We start from the raw sequence: 15761 nt of genomic DNA, 5'->3' as shown, positions 1-15761 counted from the left end.
TCTGCCATCTTGTCTCTAACCCCCCCCCCCCCAACGCTGTTGCCCACAGCCAGATCAGAATCACCTGGCTTGGTGGAGCCCCTTTCCCTGCTACTGTCCACCCTTTGCTTTCCCGGCAAAGAACTGTTTCCTTCACAGGCTTCAGAGCTCTTCCCTGTCCATTGCCCTAGCCTGGGAGTGAACTCTGTCCTCTCTTGCTTCTCCCTTGTGCCTCCTGCTGGATGGAAGTAGACTGAAGCGCGTGCAATGCCTAGCACCTCTCCAGTAGCACAGCTGTCTCATGCGTATTTTCTTCCTTCTGCTCTTACTCAAGCCCTCTGAGCTTGCTCCATTTCCCCCTCACTGCCCTCTTAGCCTCTTGTCCCTCTAAATCAGTGTCTTTTCCCTCCTTCTCTCTGTACCCCCATCTTCCTCCTCCCTGGACCTCTCAGACACTTAGTTCCTCCTTGCCTCTTTGTTCCCTTTCCCCATTCTCTCTTTATCACCCACCTTGTGTGCAATATGGAAAGAGACCCTGTAAATGAAATCGATTTATACTGTTCCCTCTGCTTTGGCCCCCTGTTTATGCTCTGGTGATGCACCTTTCTGACCTTGCACCCCCTGACTGAGGTTCCCTCCATTTTTGCACTATGTTGCTAATGTCCCCAACCAGTGGTAGAACCAGAGGGTTCAGGCTGGAGAGTTTGGTGTAGTGGAGGGCAGGTCCCTCAGTCAGTGTGGGGCTCGCTCCTGACTAATGAGGCTGCCTTCAGGTGAGACTGGAACCCCCACCTCCAGGTATTTCTGGACACTCCTCTTTTTCTCTAGTTCCTTTATGCTTTCTTGGACTTTGACAGTCTTCTATTTAAATTCAAGTAGTAACAGTTGTATTTGCGCGGCACTATCTTCTAACTGGATCCTCACATCTACCACAGAGGGAGGAAATAGAGGCCCAGAAAGATCAAAGTGACTTCCCAGTCACTTGCAGTAGCTGGAAGCCTCTCAGGGATTAGAACCCAGGTGTCCCAAGCCCAAAGCATGCCTCAGAACATCACTCATGGACGGTGATAGCTTGAGCTTCTTGTTGGACAATGAACAGCTGCTAAGGATACATCAACAGAGAGCACAGGGTTCACTGGGATGGGGTCCAAGACGTGGGCAGGCGAGGGTGCCAGGAGGTGGAAGGTGGGCAAAGAGGACCACCACTGCTTCACCACTGTCTCAGCTCTGGCTTTGCTGATGTACTCCTCTGCCTCCTGTGCCTGGCCATGCTGCCACCCTCCCTGTCACTTCAACCAAGTCTCTGTTAAAATAAAACAGATTCTTAGCCCACTCTGTTTGTCTTACTTCATTATCTTCCCCTTCCCCCGTAGCCTGTATTAGGATGTTTTAGCCCTATGGTAATGGGGCCAACGACTTCCTGGAGGGGAGCTGGGAAAAGCTACTAGCCCTCGCCCCCCCCCCCCCCCCCCCCACGGCAGCCAAGAGGCTGAAAGCCAGGCAGTAGCGCGGCGCCCGGACTAGACACTCCTCCCCCCTCCGCCCACCTCGGCGGTAAGCTGCTGTCCAAATTCTACGGGCTCTTCCGCCAAGTTCCCCTTGGCATCCACGACCAGCCTCCCTCAGCCCTGCGGTGCGGGCGTCTAACTCCCAGCTCTCGACCCTCTCGTGGCCAGCACGCTGGCTTTCTCCATTCCTGGATGGGCACCGCGCAGAAGGTGGAGGTAGCCTGGGAGGCTCTTCCCCTGGGAACCAAGCTCGAGAGCAGCGAAGACTGCGATCCCCAAAAGTAACACGCGGGGGCGCCAGGACGTGCGCGGACGAGGGCGAGGCAGTGCAAGGTGGTTTCCGTCCGTATGAGTGTGTCCACGGGCGTCTTTGTGTGTCTGCGTTTCTGTACATGTGTGTACGAGTGCGTAAGAGGGTGTCTGGGTGAGATGTGTTCGGGACAACGTGGCTGGTGTACCCCAGAATCAGGTACTCCAAGTGTCTTTTTGGTGAGGACGATGCTTGATATGTTGCTATGTACGTGTGGATGGGGAGGCAGGGAACTGTGTGTGTGTCCTCGTGTGCGCAAGGCGTAGCCTCTGAGTTCCTGATTTGAGTCTTGGATTTTTGAAGTCACATACCTTCAGGGTTTTTACTCCCTTCCACCATCCTGTGTAAAAAGAATGAAGGCTCTCAACGGGAATCTCCATTACCGTCACCTCTTCAGCATGGGTCTTCATGACCCTGCTAGGCTAGGTGTAACATTGTGTTTGTGTAAGTGGGTGTGTCTCAGAATATCAATGTAACTCTGAATGACAGTGTGTTGTGTGTGTGTGACAGGTGGGTGTTGGAGGAGGCTGCTTCAGGATTATGGAAGTAAAAAATTTCCTTTTTCCTGTTAGTTCGTGGATATCACCTTCATGGCATGTTTTCCTTTCTCAGTCTCTCCAGTAGTTGTCTCTCTTTGTGTCTCTCCTCATCTCTGTTTCTTTCTCTGTCTCCCTTTCTTGGTGACTCATCTCTGCGGCTTTGCCCTCCCCGGGCTTCCTGGGTCTCCCCTCCCCCACTCAGGAGTGGGTGGGAATATGAGGCAATGGGACTTGGGGACTGAAAATTAGGGAGAGCAACCCCTTCCTATCACTTATAATTCCAAGATGTGTCAGTGGCCCCCAGCCCTCTCCCAGTCTCCTTCCCAGGACTCCCCATCCTACTGAGCTGGGGTGGCAGAGGATAGGGCAATAATGCATTCTAATGGGGCCATTTGGGGGGGGGGGTGCCTCAGCAGCTTCTCTCCATTCAAAGTGGAGACCCCTGCCCCTCTAATAAAGTGCTCCCCCCCTGCCCTGCCTGTCCCCCCACCCTCTATGGCTGACGCAATGAAAGCCTGCAGAGGTGAGTCACCGGTTGGGGGAGAAAGAAGAGAAGGGGGGGGTGGACTGTGAGCTGTGAGGGGGAGGGGCTTGGGGTGAGGGAACAAGCCCCTGCTCTCTTTCTCTCCCAAACTTTCTCAGGGAATAGACCCAATGCTCTTCCCCCTCCCCTGGTTTTCCAAATCTTTAGTTTGGGTCACTACTCTGCTGGACCCCACCTTCTCCTGCTACCCTACTGGAGAGTGGGAGATTCAGAAACAAAGACAGAGAGAGATGGATTTATACAAACAATTCAGAGCAAACACCAGGCATCCTCTCCAGGTCCCCATCTCAGCTTTGCCTTTTCCAGCTCTGTCTCTTCATTTCTCTTTCTTCCCTGCCATCTTCCTCTCTCCCCGATCCCAGGAACCTGTCCCCAGTCCAGCTTTTTTTTTTTTTTTTTCTCTCCCAGCAGCCCCTAGAGTCAGCAGGGTATGAAGAACACAGTACATCTTCAAGAGGTAGAGTGTGTATGAATAAACTGACCCAGGTAGGGAACTGGAAAGGAGAGAGGCAGAAACAGACCCAGAGATTCAGAGACCATGAAGATAAGAGGGATCAAGATCCAGACTGTGGAATCACTGAGCCTATTGTCTTTGGTGCCTGGGGTTTCCACTTTGCTGCCCCTCCTTCACCCCATGATGAGTGAGACTCTCAGGGATGTTAATTTTTGAGTCGTTGCCCTGGGCTTCAGGGCTACTGTGGACAAAGGAAGGAGTGGGGAGTTGGGGTAGGATGGAGAAATGTAGGGACACTCTGAAAACAAGGGGCAAGGACCTGAACTTGAGGGCTGCAGATGAATGGCTTGGATACTGAGGCTTTATGGCATAGAAATCTAGAGAAAAAGGTGAATGTGGGGAAGAGGCAGGAAAGAGCAAAGTCACATATAAATCCACATATACCAACAGGCATGAAAGGACTCAGAGAACTGCACAAAGGCATATATGTACACACACACACATACACAGTATTGACGCACCAACTCAGGCACACTTTTCAGACACCAGCAGGTGCCCAGACTGGGTGCACTCAAGACTCTTAACTATGTAGGTATACTGGCACTCAGAAGGGATCAGAACCCACACACACTCACTTACACACAGACACCTGGAAAGAGGCAAAAACACAGCCACACAAATTGGAAAAGACTACATATTTAAACTGGAACACTACCATACCCATCTACTTTTGGTCCCAATTCCCTTTCTTTTCCTTTCCTCCCATATATCTCACTAATCTCTGTACACATATACACACACGTATGTGCACACAGAGGTGCGTGTCCACAGTAGCACAGTTTCTCTAGGTGCCTGTCTCCCCCCACACTTAGTCTCTAAGCCCATCAGCCTCTCAGTCTCCCCCACTCCCTCCCTGCTTCCTCGCTCTTGGGTGGCTTCCCCTCCCCCTCTCCAGATGTCTGAACCGTCTCTCTCCGATTCTTCCTCCTCAGGAAGGTAACATGACCCTTCCTCATTCCCAGGCTCTCAGTAACCACATTGGGGGAGAAAGGGGGAGATGGGGAAGGAGAGGAAGAATGAGGGGGGTGGGGACCATAGGGGCAGTGGGAGGTCCTAGATTGGTATGTGGGTGGAGGGGAGGGACTGCTGTGGGGTCTGCTGCCCCTCCTCTCCCTCCTTTCCTTGGCATCTCCGCAGTCACCTTGGCTTTCAGGAGTTTTTTCCTCCTTTAGCCTGTTCCTTCTACCTTTTCCAGAACCCCTCCTTCCTCCCTCTCCCGCTGCCTTCTGTTCTCTCTTTCCTCCTTCTCTACTCCTCCCCACCTCTTTCCTCGCAGAGCTGATGGGCTTTCTTCTGGGAAAGTCAAGCCACTGATGGAACCGAGAAGCCACTGTTGGCTATAGGGGGAAAACACGTGAGTGATTGTATGTGTGTGAGGTGGAGAGAGGAAGAGAGAGAGATGAGGATCAGTGCTGGGGAAAGATGAGGAGGGGGTTGAGGACTGGCTCTGAGCCCCGCGTGTGCCCATGGGCACCCCTGTGGGCGCAGTTCTTGTGTGTCTGGTGTGTGTCATTGTAACTCCCCCCTTTCCCTGCCCACGCCCCCGCACAGCTCTGTGCCTGCACCGCAGCCCCCCTCCCTCCCCTTCATTCCTGCAGTGCCTGCCCCCCTTGGCTCCCTCCCCTTCCCCTGCCCCCTCCCCATTTCCGTCCCCCCTCCGCCCCCGCCCACGGCTGGTCTCCCTTCACTGGACCCGGCTCCCTGATAGATTCTCTTTGCGCAATCTGTGCGTCATCGCCCCCCATTCCCCGGAACCTCTAGCTGTCCAAGCCCCCAGCCCCAACCTCTCAGGCCGGAGATACGGTCGAGGGGTATGGTTGCCATAAGGGGCGATCTCTGACGTTGCATGTCCACCCCCACCCCCTCCCGCACCGCGTTCAGACCTTCCCTTTAAGCAATGGAGAGCTGGAGTTGAGCCACCCGCCCCCACCTGCGCAACCCCCTCCCCACCTGGTTTGCTCTTGCCCTCCAAACGTCCTCTGGGGGGGAGGCAGCAGGAGGAAAAGAAGCTGAAGGAGGATGGGGAGTAGTGGGCTGAAAAGGGGCACAGCGGAGGCGCCAACATACATTACTGAGTCAGCTGGACAGAAGAACAGACACACCTTTTTCTTCAGACATGCACGGACCGTGTACAGACACGACACAGGGGCATACACCTCCTCAATCTTTTCCCTTTCTTTCAACTTGGACCCTTTTCGGTGGGATTACCAAAACCGCAAGAACCCACCCATCTGCCCTGGCCCAGGGCCGGCACCCCGCACCGCGGATCCCCGGACAGCGCCAGCAGGCGCGCAGATCCGTCCCTCCTTTCTCAGGTTCACGCCGTCCTTGGGTGTGTTCCCCATGGACTGTGATGTCGGAGGATGGGGAGCTTGCTCCTACCTCCGGCTTTGGATTCCTTATCCTCCCCCTCCCAGTACAGATTTCCTACTGGTGCCCAGTCAGACCTGGGAGTTTCCCCATCCTATTCTGTTTGGAGACGCGGGCTCCCGCCGTTGCAAATTGTTGGGTAAAACCCACCCTCCTGCCTTCCAGTGCCTCTGCATCCACCTTTCCTTCCATTCATTCATTCTTTTCTCCTTATCCCTCCTTCATTCATTCATAGCCCCCAACCCCGCCCGCCTCGGCATTTCATTCATTCACTCATTCATTCATTCATTTCTCCAGTGCTCCACTAGCGCACGCCCCTCCAGCAGAGGGCCCCAACGCGCAGGCGCAGGCCGGAAGAACATCGCATCCTCCAATCGCTGGGCATCCTCCCGCCTCTAGGCGCCCGCCCGCTTCCCCATGAATGAACATTGACGTCAATGGGGCGGGACGATCCCACGTGACACCGCGCGCTCCCGTTTATAAGGCGGCAGCGGCGCGGGCGCTGTCCAGCGTGCTGAAGCCGGAGCGAGCGAGCCGCCGAGAGCTGCGCGGACCCAGCGGAGCCCAGCCCACTGGACGCCAGACCTCGACACTCGATCGTATCCCAGCCACCTCTTGGAACCGAGGCGGACGCGTCTCGATCTTCGCCTGTCCCCACCTCGACCCTCTTCTCCACCTCCAGAGTCGTGACACCAGCTGGTAATTACTTCTGTCCGTCCCTCAAACCCTGGCAGAGGTGGGCGTGAGGGAGGGTTCTCTCTCTTTCCGGATGAGGGTGTTGAAAACATATCGAGGAGCCCCCCCCACAAGGGTCCCTGGTAAATGGGGGAGTCGCCGCTTTTTTTTTTTTTTTTTGCTGCTGAAGTCGCCCACGCACCATCCAGATTGTCCTGTGGGGAGGGAGCTGAGATTTTCCCCTTATCCTCGCTGCTTAGTACGTGGGCGCTGGCAATGAGATGGCTCAGAGACGGGGGCGAGGAGGCACCGTGGGTGTGAGGGTTGCGGGCATTTTCCCACTTATACGACTCCAAAGATTCACACAACATCCTCCTTTGCACCTAAACGTCCCTCTCTTGGGTAAGGTTTGGGGAAACCCTGATTTCCTGATTAAAGATGGGGGAAGGGAATATAGAAACAGCGGAAAATCCTTACAGAAATCCTTTCTTTCTTTTCCCCCTTCTGTTTTTCAGTCTCCAACAGTCCCCTGGTCATGAAATCGCTCAGGTTGCCGGCTTCTGCCCTATTCTGCTTCCTTCTGCTGATTAAGGGGCTGGGAGGAGCGCCCCCCGGGCGCCCTGAGGCGCAGTCACCTCCCCTCAGCTCTGAGCATAAAGAGTCGGTAGCTGGGGACGCAGTGCCAGGGCTGAAGGATGGTCGCGCCCCAGAGGTCCGAGCCGCTCGAAATTCAGAGCCGCAGGACGAGGGAGAGCTTTTCCAGGGTGTGGATCCCCGGGCGCTGGCCGAGGTGCTGCTACAAGCACTCGACCGCCGGGCCTCTCCCCCGGCGCCAGGCGGCTCCCAACGGGAGCCATCGGAAGAAGCAGCAGAAGCTCTATTAACCGAGACCGTGCGAAGCCAGACCCACAGCCTCCCAGCGCCAGACACCCAAGCGCCCGTGGCCCCATCTCGCCCTCAGACTCAGGAGAATGGTCCCGAGGCGGGCGACCCCTCCGAGGAACTTGAGGCGCTAGCTGCCCTGCTCCAGGAACTGAGAGATTTCAGTCCGAGCAGCGCCAAGCGCCAACAGGAGACCGCGGCAGCAGAGACGGAAACTCGCACGCACACACTGACCCGAGTCAACCTGGAGAGCCCCGGGCCGGAACGCGTGTGGCGCGCTTCCTGGGGAGAGTTCCAGGCGCGTGTCCCGGAGCGCGCACCCCTGCCACTCCCGGCTCCCCAGCAATTCCAGGCTCACATGCCCGAGAGCCGCCCCCTTCCCGAAGCCCACCAGTTCGGGGAAAAAGTGCCCTCCCCCAAAACACACCTAGGCGAGGCATTGGCACCCCTGTCCAAGGCGTACCAAGGCCTGGGTGCCCCCTTTCCCAAGGCGCGCCGGCCGGAGAGCTCACTCCTGAGCGGCTCCGAGGCGGGGGAGCGCCTTCTACAGCAAGGGCTGGCTCAGGTAGAGGCAGGACGGCGACAGGCGGAGGCCACCCGGCAGGCCGCGGCACAAGAAGAGCGGCTGGCGGACCTTGCTTCGGACCTGCTACTCCAGTATTTGCTGCAGGGTGGGGCCCGGCTGCACGGCCTGGGGGGTCGGGGGCTGCTGCCAGAGAAGGAGCGAGAGAGCGAGAGGGAGGAGGAGGCAGAGCAGGAGAGACGCGGCGGTGAGGAGAGGGTGGGGGAAGACGAGGAGGCGGCGGAGGCGGAGGCGGAGGCGGAGGAGGCGGAGAGGGCGCGGCAGAACGCGTTACTGTTCGCTGAGGAGGAGGACGGGGAAGCCGGAGCCGAGGACAAGCGCTCCCAGGAGGAGACTCCTGGCCACCGTCGGAAGGACGCTGAGGGGGCAGAGGGCGGGGAGGAGGAGGACGACGACGACGAAGAGATGGACCCACAGACGATAGATAGCCTCATTGAGCTGTCCACCAAACTCCACTTGCCTGCGGATGACGTGGTCAGCATCATCGAGGAGGTTGAGGAGAAGCGGAAGCGGAAGAAGAACGCCCCTCCCGAGCCAGTGCCTCCCCCACGGGCTGCCCCAGCCCCCACCCACGTCCGCTCCCCGCAGCCCCCGCCCCCCGCCCCCGCCCCCGCCCCAGCTCGAGAGGAGCTTTCGGATTGGAACGAGGTGCTCCCGCCCTGGGATCGGGAGGACGAGGTATTTCCCCCCGGGCCCTACCACCCTTTTCCCAACTACATCCGGCCGCGAACGCTGCAGCTCCCCGCTGCTTCGCGCCGCCGCCACTACCACCACGCCCTGCCGCCTTCGCGCCACTACCCGGGTGCGGAGGCCCAGGCCAGGCGCACGCAAGAGGAGGCGGAGGCGGAGGAGCGCCGGCTGCAGGAGCAGGAGGAGCTGGAGAATTACATCGAGCACGTGCTGCTCCGACGCCCGTGACCGGCCCCGCCCCTGAGCGCCACCTCAGCGAGCGCGGTCACCCCCCCCTCCGTGTCGCTCCAGTCCCTTCTGAGTATTTGCATGCGTCCCGGCCCTGCCCTCGGTCCCCGCCCCGCCCCGTCAGCGGGCTGCCCCACCTCCGGGCTGTGCGGGGGACCTGTCAGACTTCTTTTGGGTCCAAAGCCCGAACTCCCCAAACTCACTCATGGGTGTCCCAGGGCCAGCCCAGGCGGGCGGGTGGTTTGTGCGAGTTCCCTCCCCTCGCAGGGCGCTGTCCCCACCTAGTCTCCCAGTTCCATTTGTGTTTGTCTCCCGCCCTTTGGGCCTCCCACAAGCCTCCCCAGATCGCTGTGAATTTACCCCTTCCTTCCCTTCTCTCTTGTAAATACCCTCACGGAGGAAATAGTTTTGCTAAGAAATAAAGGTGACTATTTTATTAGGACTTTGTTCTCGGTTATTCACCCGTCCCCTTGGGCCCTGTGCGGTCCTTCCCAAGGGGCGGTGAGGGAAACGCCAGCCACAGCACCCATCTCCTCCTGCTCAAAAGTGAGGGTTGAGTGGCGCCAACCACTTTAAACCATATTTGGGGTAAAACAGGCTCACGTCCATTTGGAAACCCTAAATGGTGCTTAAAGTCATGGGTTCCCAGGGCCTGGCAGAGATGCAAAGTAGATAAGGAGTCACAGCTCTGGGCTACCTAGGAGGCTCTTATTTCGGTGACCCTGAGGGGCAACATAGGCAGTGCTGGTGGCTCCCTACAGCCCCTGTTCCACCTCATTGATGCACTTCCCTTAACTGCTCCCTAAATTTCCTGGCCTTACATACTTCACAAGAAATATGGGGAGAGGGGACCGTTGGCAGCCACAAAAAATTCTGGTTTTAGCTATTTCTCAACCCGTTTCTAAGCATAGGGAGTGGAATATACCCTTGAACTCCTGAGTCTCCTTCCCAAATAAAACTAAACCAGGCAAATGAAATCTTCCACAAAGAAACCTCAGAGGAGTGAAACCAGGTCCCCAGAAGTTTCTCCTCCCTGGCTGAAGACAGCTCAGGGAGCTAGCTGGTCTGACAGGGCATTGAGCTAGCAAATCTGTTTTGGGTAGGGGGCGTCAGATAAAATCTAGGACAGTTAAATTTGCATTTGAGATAAACAATGAATATATTTGCATACGATACTTAACCTTAAAAATTATTCATTACCATACAAATTGAACTTTTTTTTTTTAATTTTTTTTTTTTAATTTTTTTTTAAAATTTTTTCACCCTAATCTGGCAACCCCAATTCTGGGGAAGAGTCAAATGCAGTGTTCCCTTCACCTCCCAACTGATCCCAGCAGCCCAGTTTTCTTTCGCAGAGCCTCAGGCAGGCAAAGTCCAGAAATGCTTTTCCTTTTATTTCAGAGGAAAGGAAATAAAGTCAGACACTTCCCTGCCCCACCCCCTTAACTCCTGCCTCACCCAGAATCTGCAGTGAAGGAAGGTCAGGGCCCAGTCTCCTATGAAGTCTGCCCTTCCCCCAACCCTCCCTCTCTCAAAGTGGCAAGGTTAGAAAAAAATTAACTGTTGTTCCTCCCTCAGCACTGGACGGAGGCCCTTCTCCAGCCAAGAAGGGAGGGTGCAGATGAAGGGAAAGGATGACCCAGTCACTACACAGATGCCCCCTTCCCAGGCAGAGAAGCTGCCCTGGTAGGCTGTAGGGGTTAGGGGGGTAGAGGTAGGTTATGGGGCAGGGAGAAGAGCCCTGAAAACCTTTTCCCTTTAACCTGGCATATTTATATATTTACAGTTATAAGGGAGGGAAGGAAGTTTGGAGTAATAGTTCTTCAAAGGCAGGAAATGAAAGCCAAATAGCACCCATCTTGGGTCTTGGTGGTATTTTCCTGCCTCCTAGCTCCAAAAACCTTCAGTAGGAAAAGGGGAAACAGGAGGTAGGGGGTGCAGGGAGAGACTGTTTGAGGGTCCTGAGCTTACAGCTCACTCCAAAAGGTGAGACAGCAGAGGAGGGACAGCTGAGTCCCACCCAGAAAAGGGCAACTTGTGCCCTGTCTCTCCACCAGCTTCCCACATCTCCATGCGGCCTGGGCGGGGGCTATGCCAGACCCATCTCCTCCAACACACTGCGCGGCGACTCATCCTCCTAAGGCAGAGACAAACAGAGGGTGACAAAGAGACACCAGGAGAGGCAGACAGGGAACGAGGGAGGTGGGTGGGCAAGACAACAGCATCACAAGGACAGAGGCAGAGTGGGGGAAGCACGCAGAGAAATAGGGAGAGGAGAGAGAAGACAATGTGAGCTCAAGGTAGAACAGCTGGAACCCTTCAGAGGAGTTCCCCAGCCTCCTAGAACCACCTCCCAGAGCCAACTGTGGTAAGGGGGGGGGGGGTCTAGGTTGAGTACGCTACTACCCAGAGAACCCAAAGCCATATTGGTGAACAGGGGGCCCGGCCTTAGTATCTGAGGGGAAAGGGAGTGAAGGTGAGACTGGGGGATGGGAAACATTTTCTGAGGGCTGAGGGTGGTGGCAGATGGTTGGGTCCTTTTTTCAGGGGTGGGGGAGAGTGAGAAGTTGTCATTAGGGCTCTGAGGTAAGGTGAACCAGACTGCAGAGGGATGAGTCATTAGGGTCTGAACAGAGCACTAGTAACAAGGGTGTGTGTGTGTGTACCAGGGCATGTGTGTGCTAGGGTGTGTGTGTATGTGTGTGTGTGTGTAAGAGAATCTGTACCAGTGAGGTAGCAAGTCCAGTTCTGCTCTTTCTCCTATTGCAGAGATGAGCCCCCTATCTCACCCCCTCCTCAGAGCCAGCTCAGGCCAGCTTGCTTGTCACTGCAGATTCTGGTGACTCATCTTCCTGCACCAAGACTCAGCAGTGGCACAGCAGAGAGGGGGCAAACAGTAATGGGGTGAGGGCAGGGGCGCCAGATAGCAGGGTGAAACAACAGCTACGTGCTCTCTACTTCAACCCCCAAATCCCTACAGCCTTTTGCTTCTGAGAAACAGAGGTTCATTTTGAGCATGTGTGTGTAAAAAAAGGTGGGGAGGGGGAGACACCAGGGAAGAAAAGAATTATCTACCATGTGCTCCATCTCCAATTCTCTAAGTAACCTTTAAATGCCAAGAGAAGCATGGGACAAAGGAGATTCGGCTGAGGTGAGACACCATGGGTCTTTCAAGGAGAGAAGACCTGGCACAGGTGGGCTGTCTGCCACCCCGTCCCACCCCAAGCAACCAGGGCTTGAGGGCAACTTGGCCAACTGGGCATAGAGATGCCCCTTGGCGGCGGCAGGAAGTGGAAAGGGGGCAGCTGTGGCAGGCAGGCAGGGTGTCTGGGGGAGGGAGGGCCCCTCTACAGTGATACTCTTCTTCCTCCTCACTGTCTCGGGCCCATACCTCCTGTAGCAGGTCAGCCTGCTCAATAGCCTTTAGCACACTCTTCTTGGAGGTGTCCTGGACATCACCCCCCATCAAAAACTCATCCAAGATGAAGTAGGCCTTCTCAAAATTAAAGATGATGTCCAGCTCGCATACCTGAGAGGAGGGGGAAAAGGGAGAGTTGAGTAATGAAGTCCATTCCCACCCCACATGCCCCACCTCTTTTCTGAATATGTCTCTCCGTCTCCTTCTTGACTACTCCTCCCACCTTGGGTTCTTGTCCCAGGTTTATGTCCTCCTAACTCCTAGGCTTTAGTACTTGGTTCAAGTTTTCCCTCTCCTTCTCTTGCCTCTTTCTCTGTGATCATAAATTAGTTGCTCTTTACTATGGCTCTTATTGCCTCCCCCCAGATCCGCAACACTGTTCTCACTAGCGGCTGGGCTTGCCTCCTTCCTTAGGTCCTATGGGACAGGGAAGGGGGGGGGGTCAAGATTGGGAACTACTGATATAATCTGAATATCGCCTCTGTCCTTTTGTGATAAGTCTGAGCTAAGCTCCAGATGGACCGATTAAGTGGAAGGTTCTGGTCTCCACCCCACTCCCCCAGACTGATTAAGGGGCATGGCTAATGTGTTTAAGGGTTAAAGAGGGAGATTAATTACCGTTCTCAGTGCTCCAACTTCACCTCTCCCAAGTATCCCAGGGCAGAGAGTAGAAGGGCCCCAGAGTTTGGAGGAAAGAGGGGATTGCTGAGTATGGAAACAGGGGAGGGTGGGGAGACTTACACTGCCAAAGTATTTGTCCAGAAGCTCCACATATCTGTGGATCAGTTCCAGTGTGATGAGCTCATTGTCTTGGCCCTCAATGGCGCAGCAGAAATAGAGGCTGGCATATCTGAGGACAGGGGCACATGAGAGATAGCTGAAAGGGCTATTGGACCTGCTTCAGTACCCAGACAGTCTGGGCTCAAACCTCTCATTTCTCTTCTTTCCAGGCCCAGGTCTGTGTGGCTACTGGACAAAGTGGGGTGGCCCCAGGGTATAAAAATAGTACCTTGCTCAGCCTTAGTACCTCTCACAAACAGGCAAAAACCAAACTCTTTCCTCCTGCTCTCTGACCTGCTCAGTTTGACTCAGCAAAAACCTGAGCCAATTTCCCCGCCTCAGAGAAGGAACTGGAAATGGCGTGTGTGTGTGTATTGGGAAAAGTGGCACAGGATTCATGACTGTTGAATGAGACAGCAAGGGATATGTGTAATGGACAAGATAGGGCCTTTGGGACAGAAGTTAAATAGGTGTGAGACTAGAGCAAAACTAAGCGGAGAACAAGAATTTCTTTAAGGTGAACATGGAAAGGAAAGAAAGCTGGAGTTCATCATTGCTCTCGAGATGTCTTAGTTCCCAGTTCTCCCTGACCTAGGGACTGCTTATTACTCAGTCATTTAAACCCATGGCCAGGCCCCAATCAAGCAGGATCCAGGCAGATCTGAAAGTAGGTGGGGTCACCTCTTATAGACAACTTTGAGGTCCCTCCACTCCAGGAAGCTGCACATCTTGGGCTTGCGAGCCAGAACCACCTGCATGAGCTCCCGAACCATCTTCTTTCTCTCCTTGTCTGACGTGGCCAGGTACCATTTTTGCAGCCTCAGCTTTCCCTGCCGGCTGAATAGCAGCATGAATCGCATCTGGGGGAAGGGGGTGTAGGGGCAGGAGAAGGAAAGGCAGAGCTGAGGTTTAGAGATTTGGTTCTCTGAGTTTCTTTTCTCCACAAACACATAGCCCCAAACTCATCTCATCTAACTCTTCTCCACTCACAGTTTCTACTTTCTTCAAATAATCAGCCCTTGTTCCCACCAGCTGGTGCCTTTCCTTCTGGGGAGTATCAGAGCTTCTAAGTCTGTCTGTCATTTGGGTTCAAATCCTGGCTTTACTAGTTGAGTAATTTGCTTTGGACAATTATTTCATGTCTCTGGGCTTCAGCTTCCTGGTCTGTAAAACAGGTATAATAAACTACCTACCTTACAGAGTTGTTAGGAGGGATTAAATGAGTTAATACATGCAACAGTGCCTAGCACATGGTAAACACTATAACACATTAGGTATAACTATTATTTTTCCCTGACTTCCTGTTTCCTAACCATTTCCTACATGTTAAGTAAAATGTCTAGCACAGTGGCAATCAGCCCAGAGCTGATGTCAGCTTTCTTCCATATACCTTCTATCCGCCACCACATGAAATCAGGTATTTTGTCCCTGGAGAAGCTACCTCAATTCCCCAGCCCATCCTAGCCATTCACCTTTAAAGATGTCCCTAACACACTGCCCTCCCATGCCAGTCTATGCCCAGGGCTATCCTTCATGTTGCATATGGCATTGGGATCCCCCCTCCCCCAAATTCCTCTCTTCTCTCTCCTCAGCCATTCAGGCATTTGGGCATTGATATTCTTCTCTCTCTCTTTTTAATCCTTACCCTAGGATATGCTTTTTTATTGATTTTAGAGAGGAAGGGGGAGAGAGAGAAATATTGATGTGAAAGAAACATCAACCGGTTGTCTCCCATATGCACCCCGACCAGGGATCGAACTCACAACCTAGCCATATGCCCTGACCAGGAATCCAATCTGCAACCTTTTGGTGTAGAGGGACAATGCTCCAACCATCTGGGGCCACCCAGCCAGGGCTCCCCTCTTCTTCCTTTCATGGTACCTCCTGCTACATGCCCACTCCTTCCCAAACTGACCAATTTCCCTTTCAGTTAGGACACTGCTATCCAGGGTGGCTCTCCAAGGGAATGTTTATGGAACAGGCTCAAGCTGGGTAGAGTGGGGAGGAATGTAGAGCCCTCGATACACCGGTGCGCCCCAGCTACCCAGTTCCAAGGGGTCCAGGCCACATCCTGGAGTTACCGCCTTCTCCCTGCAGCTCTCCTCTCCACGGACATTACCAGGGCTGGAATCCCTGGGTGTGTAGAACAGTACTAGTTTAATACTGGTTAGTAGGCTAAAGATCATAATTAAAAGGGTTTTTTGGTGGTGAGGAAGGGGAAGCGCCGTTGGCATGAGGGGAAGGCAACAGAGGGGCGCAAGGGAGCCGTGCACGTCTAAGAAGGGGGTGGAGGGACCAGCAGGAAGACGGAAGGCCTGGGTTCCGGAAAGAGAATGGGGTGGGGGGCGGAGAGCGAAGAGCACCGGAGCCGGGGTTCCAAAGCCTAGGTCCCCAAGAGCAAGACCTCGAGCCCACTTGCTTTACCCACCTCACCCAGCCTCTAGGCGAGCCGGGCGATAAACAGAGGCAGGACGTCCACTCCTCGGACCCGGAAACTATCGCCTCCCATACAGCCCTAACCCCGGGGCCGCCGTGTGACCCGTGCCCCCGGCTGCCTCGCTCCGCCTACAGGCCCTCGTGCCCCTACTTCTCGGGCAACTTCCCTGCGGCAGTGGTCGGGACCCCTTGGATCGCGACCAGCGCGCTCCCCTTGGCTTGAGACGGTCCCGCCGCCCCCTAAATCAGCTCTCTCTCGCCCCACGAATGCGCCCTTTCCCCGCGCCTCCTATGTAAAGCCATTC

At 54.9% G+C, this 15761-nt stretch overlaps 2 protein-coding genes across 2 annotated transcripts; one reads left to right on the top strand and one right to left on the bottom strand.

Annotated features, from left to right (window-relative positions):
• The first annotated feature begins 6962 nt into the window (after positions 1-6962).
• VGF (VGF nerve growth factor inducible) lies at positions 6963-8822 on the top strand. The gene has a single exon (XM_087815094.1). It carries the CDS (start codon positions 6975-6977, stop codon positions 8820-8822), a length of 1848 nt encoding a protein of 615 aa, XP_087671220.1. The 5' UTR covers positions 6963-6974.
• A 1373-nt stretch (positions 8823-10195) lies between these two features.
• AP1S1 (adaptor related protein complex 1 subunit sigma 1) lies at positions 10196-13895 on the bottom strand. Its single transcript, XM_016198974.2, has 4 exons — positions 13702-13895; positions 12982-13090; positions 12214-12351; positions 10196-10959 (listed from the first exon to the last, which is right to left on the bottom strand). Exons 1-4 carry the CDS (start codon positions 13878-13880, stop codon positions 10912-10914), a joined length of 474 nt encoding a protein of 157 aa, XP_016054460.2. The 5' UTR covers positions 13881-13895; the 3' UTR covers positions 10196-10911.
• Between the last annotated feature and the right edge of the window lie 1866 nt (positions 13896-15761).

This window comes from Miniopterus natalensis, chromosome 3 (assembly GCF_054644295.1).
Source record: "Miniopterus natalensis isolate mMinNat1 chromosome 3, mMinNat1.hap1, whole genome shotgun sequence".
Lineage (NCBI taxonomy): Eukaryota > Metazoa > Chordata > Mammalia > Chiroptera > Miniopteridae > Miniopterus > Miniopterus natalensis.
Note: the sequence above shows the minus strand (reverse complement) of the source record. Positions and strands in the feature narration are given on the sequence as shown.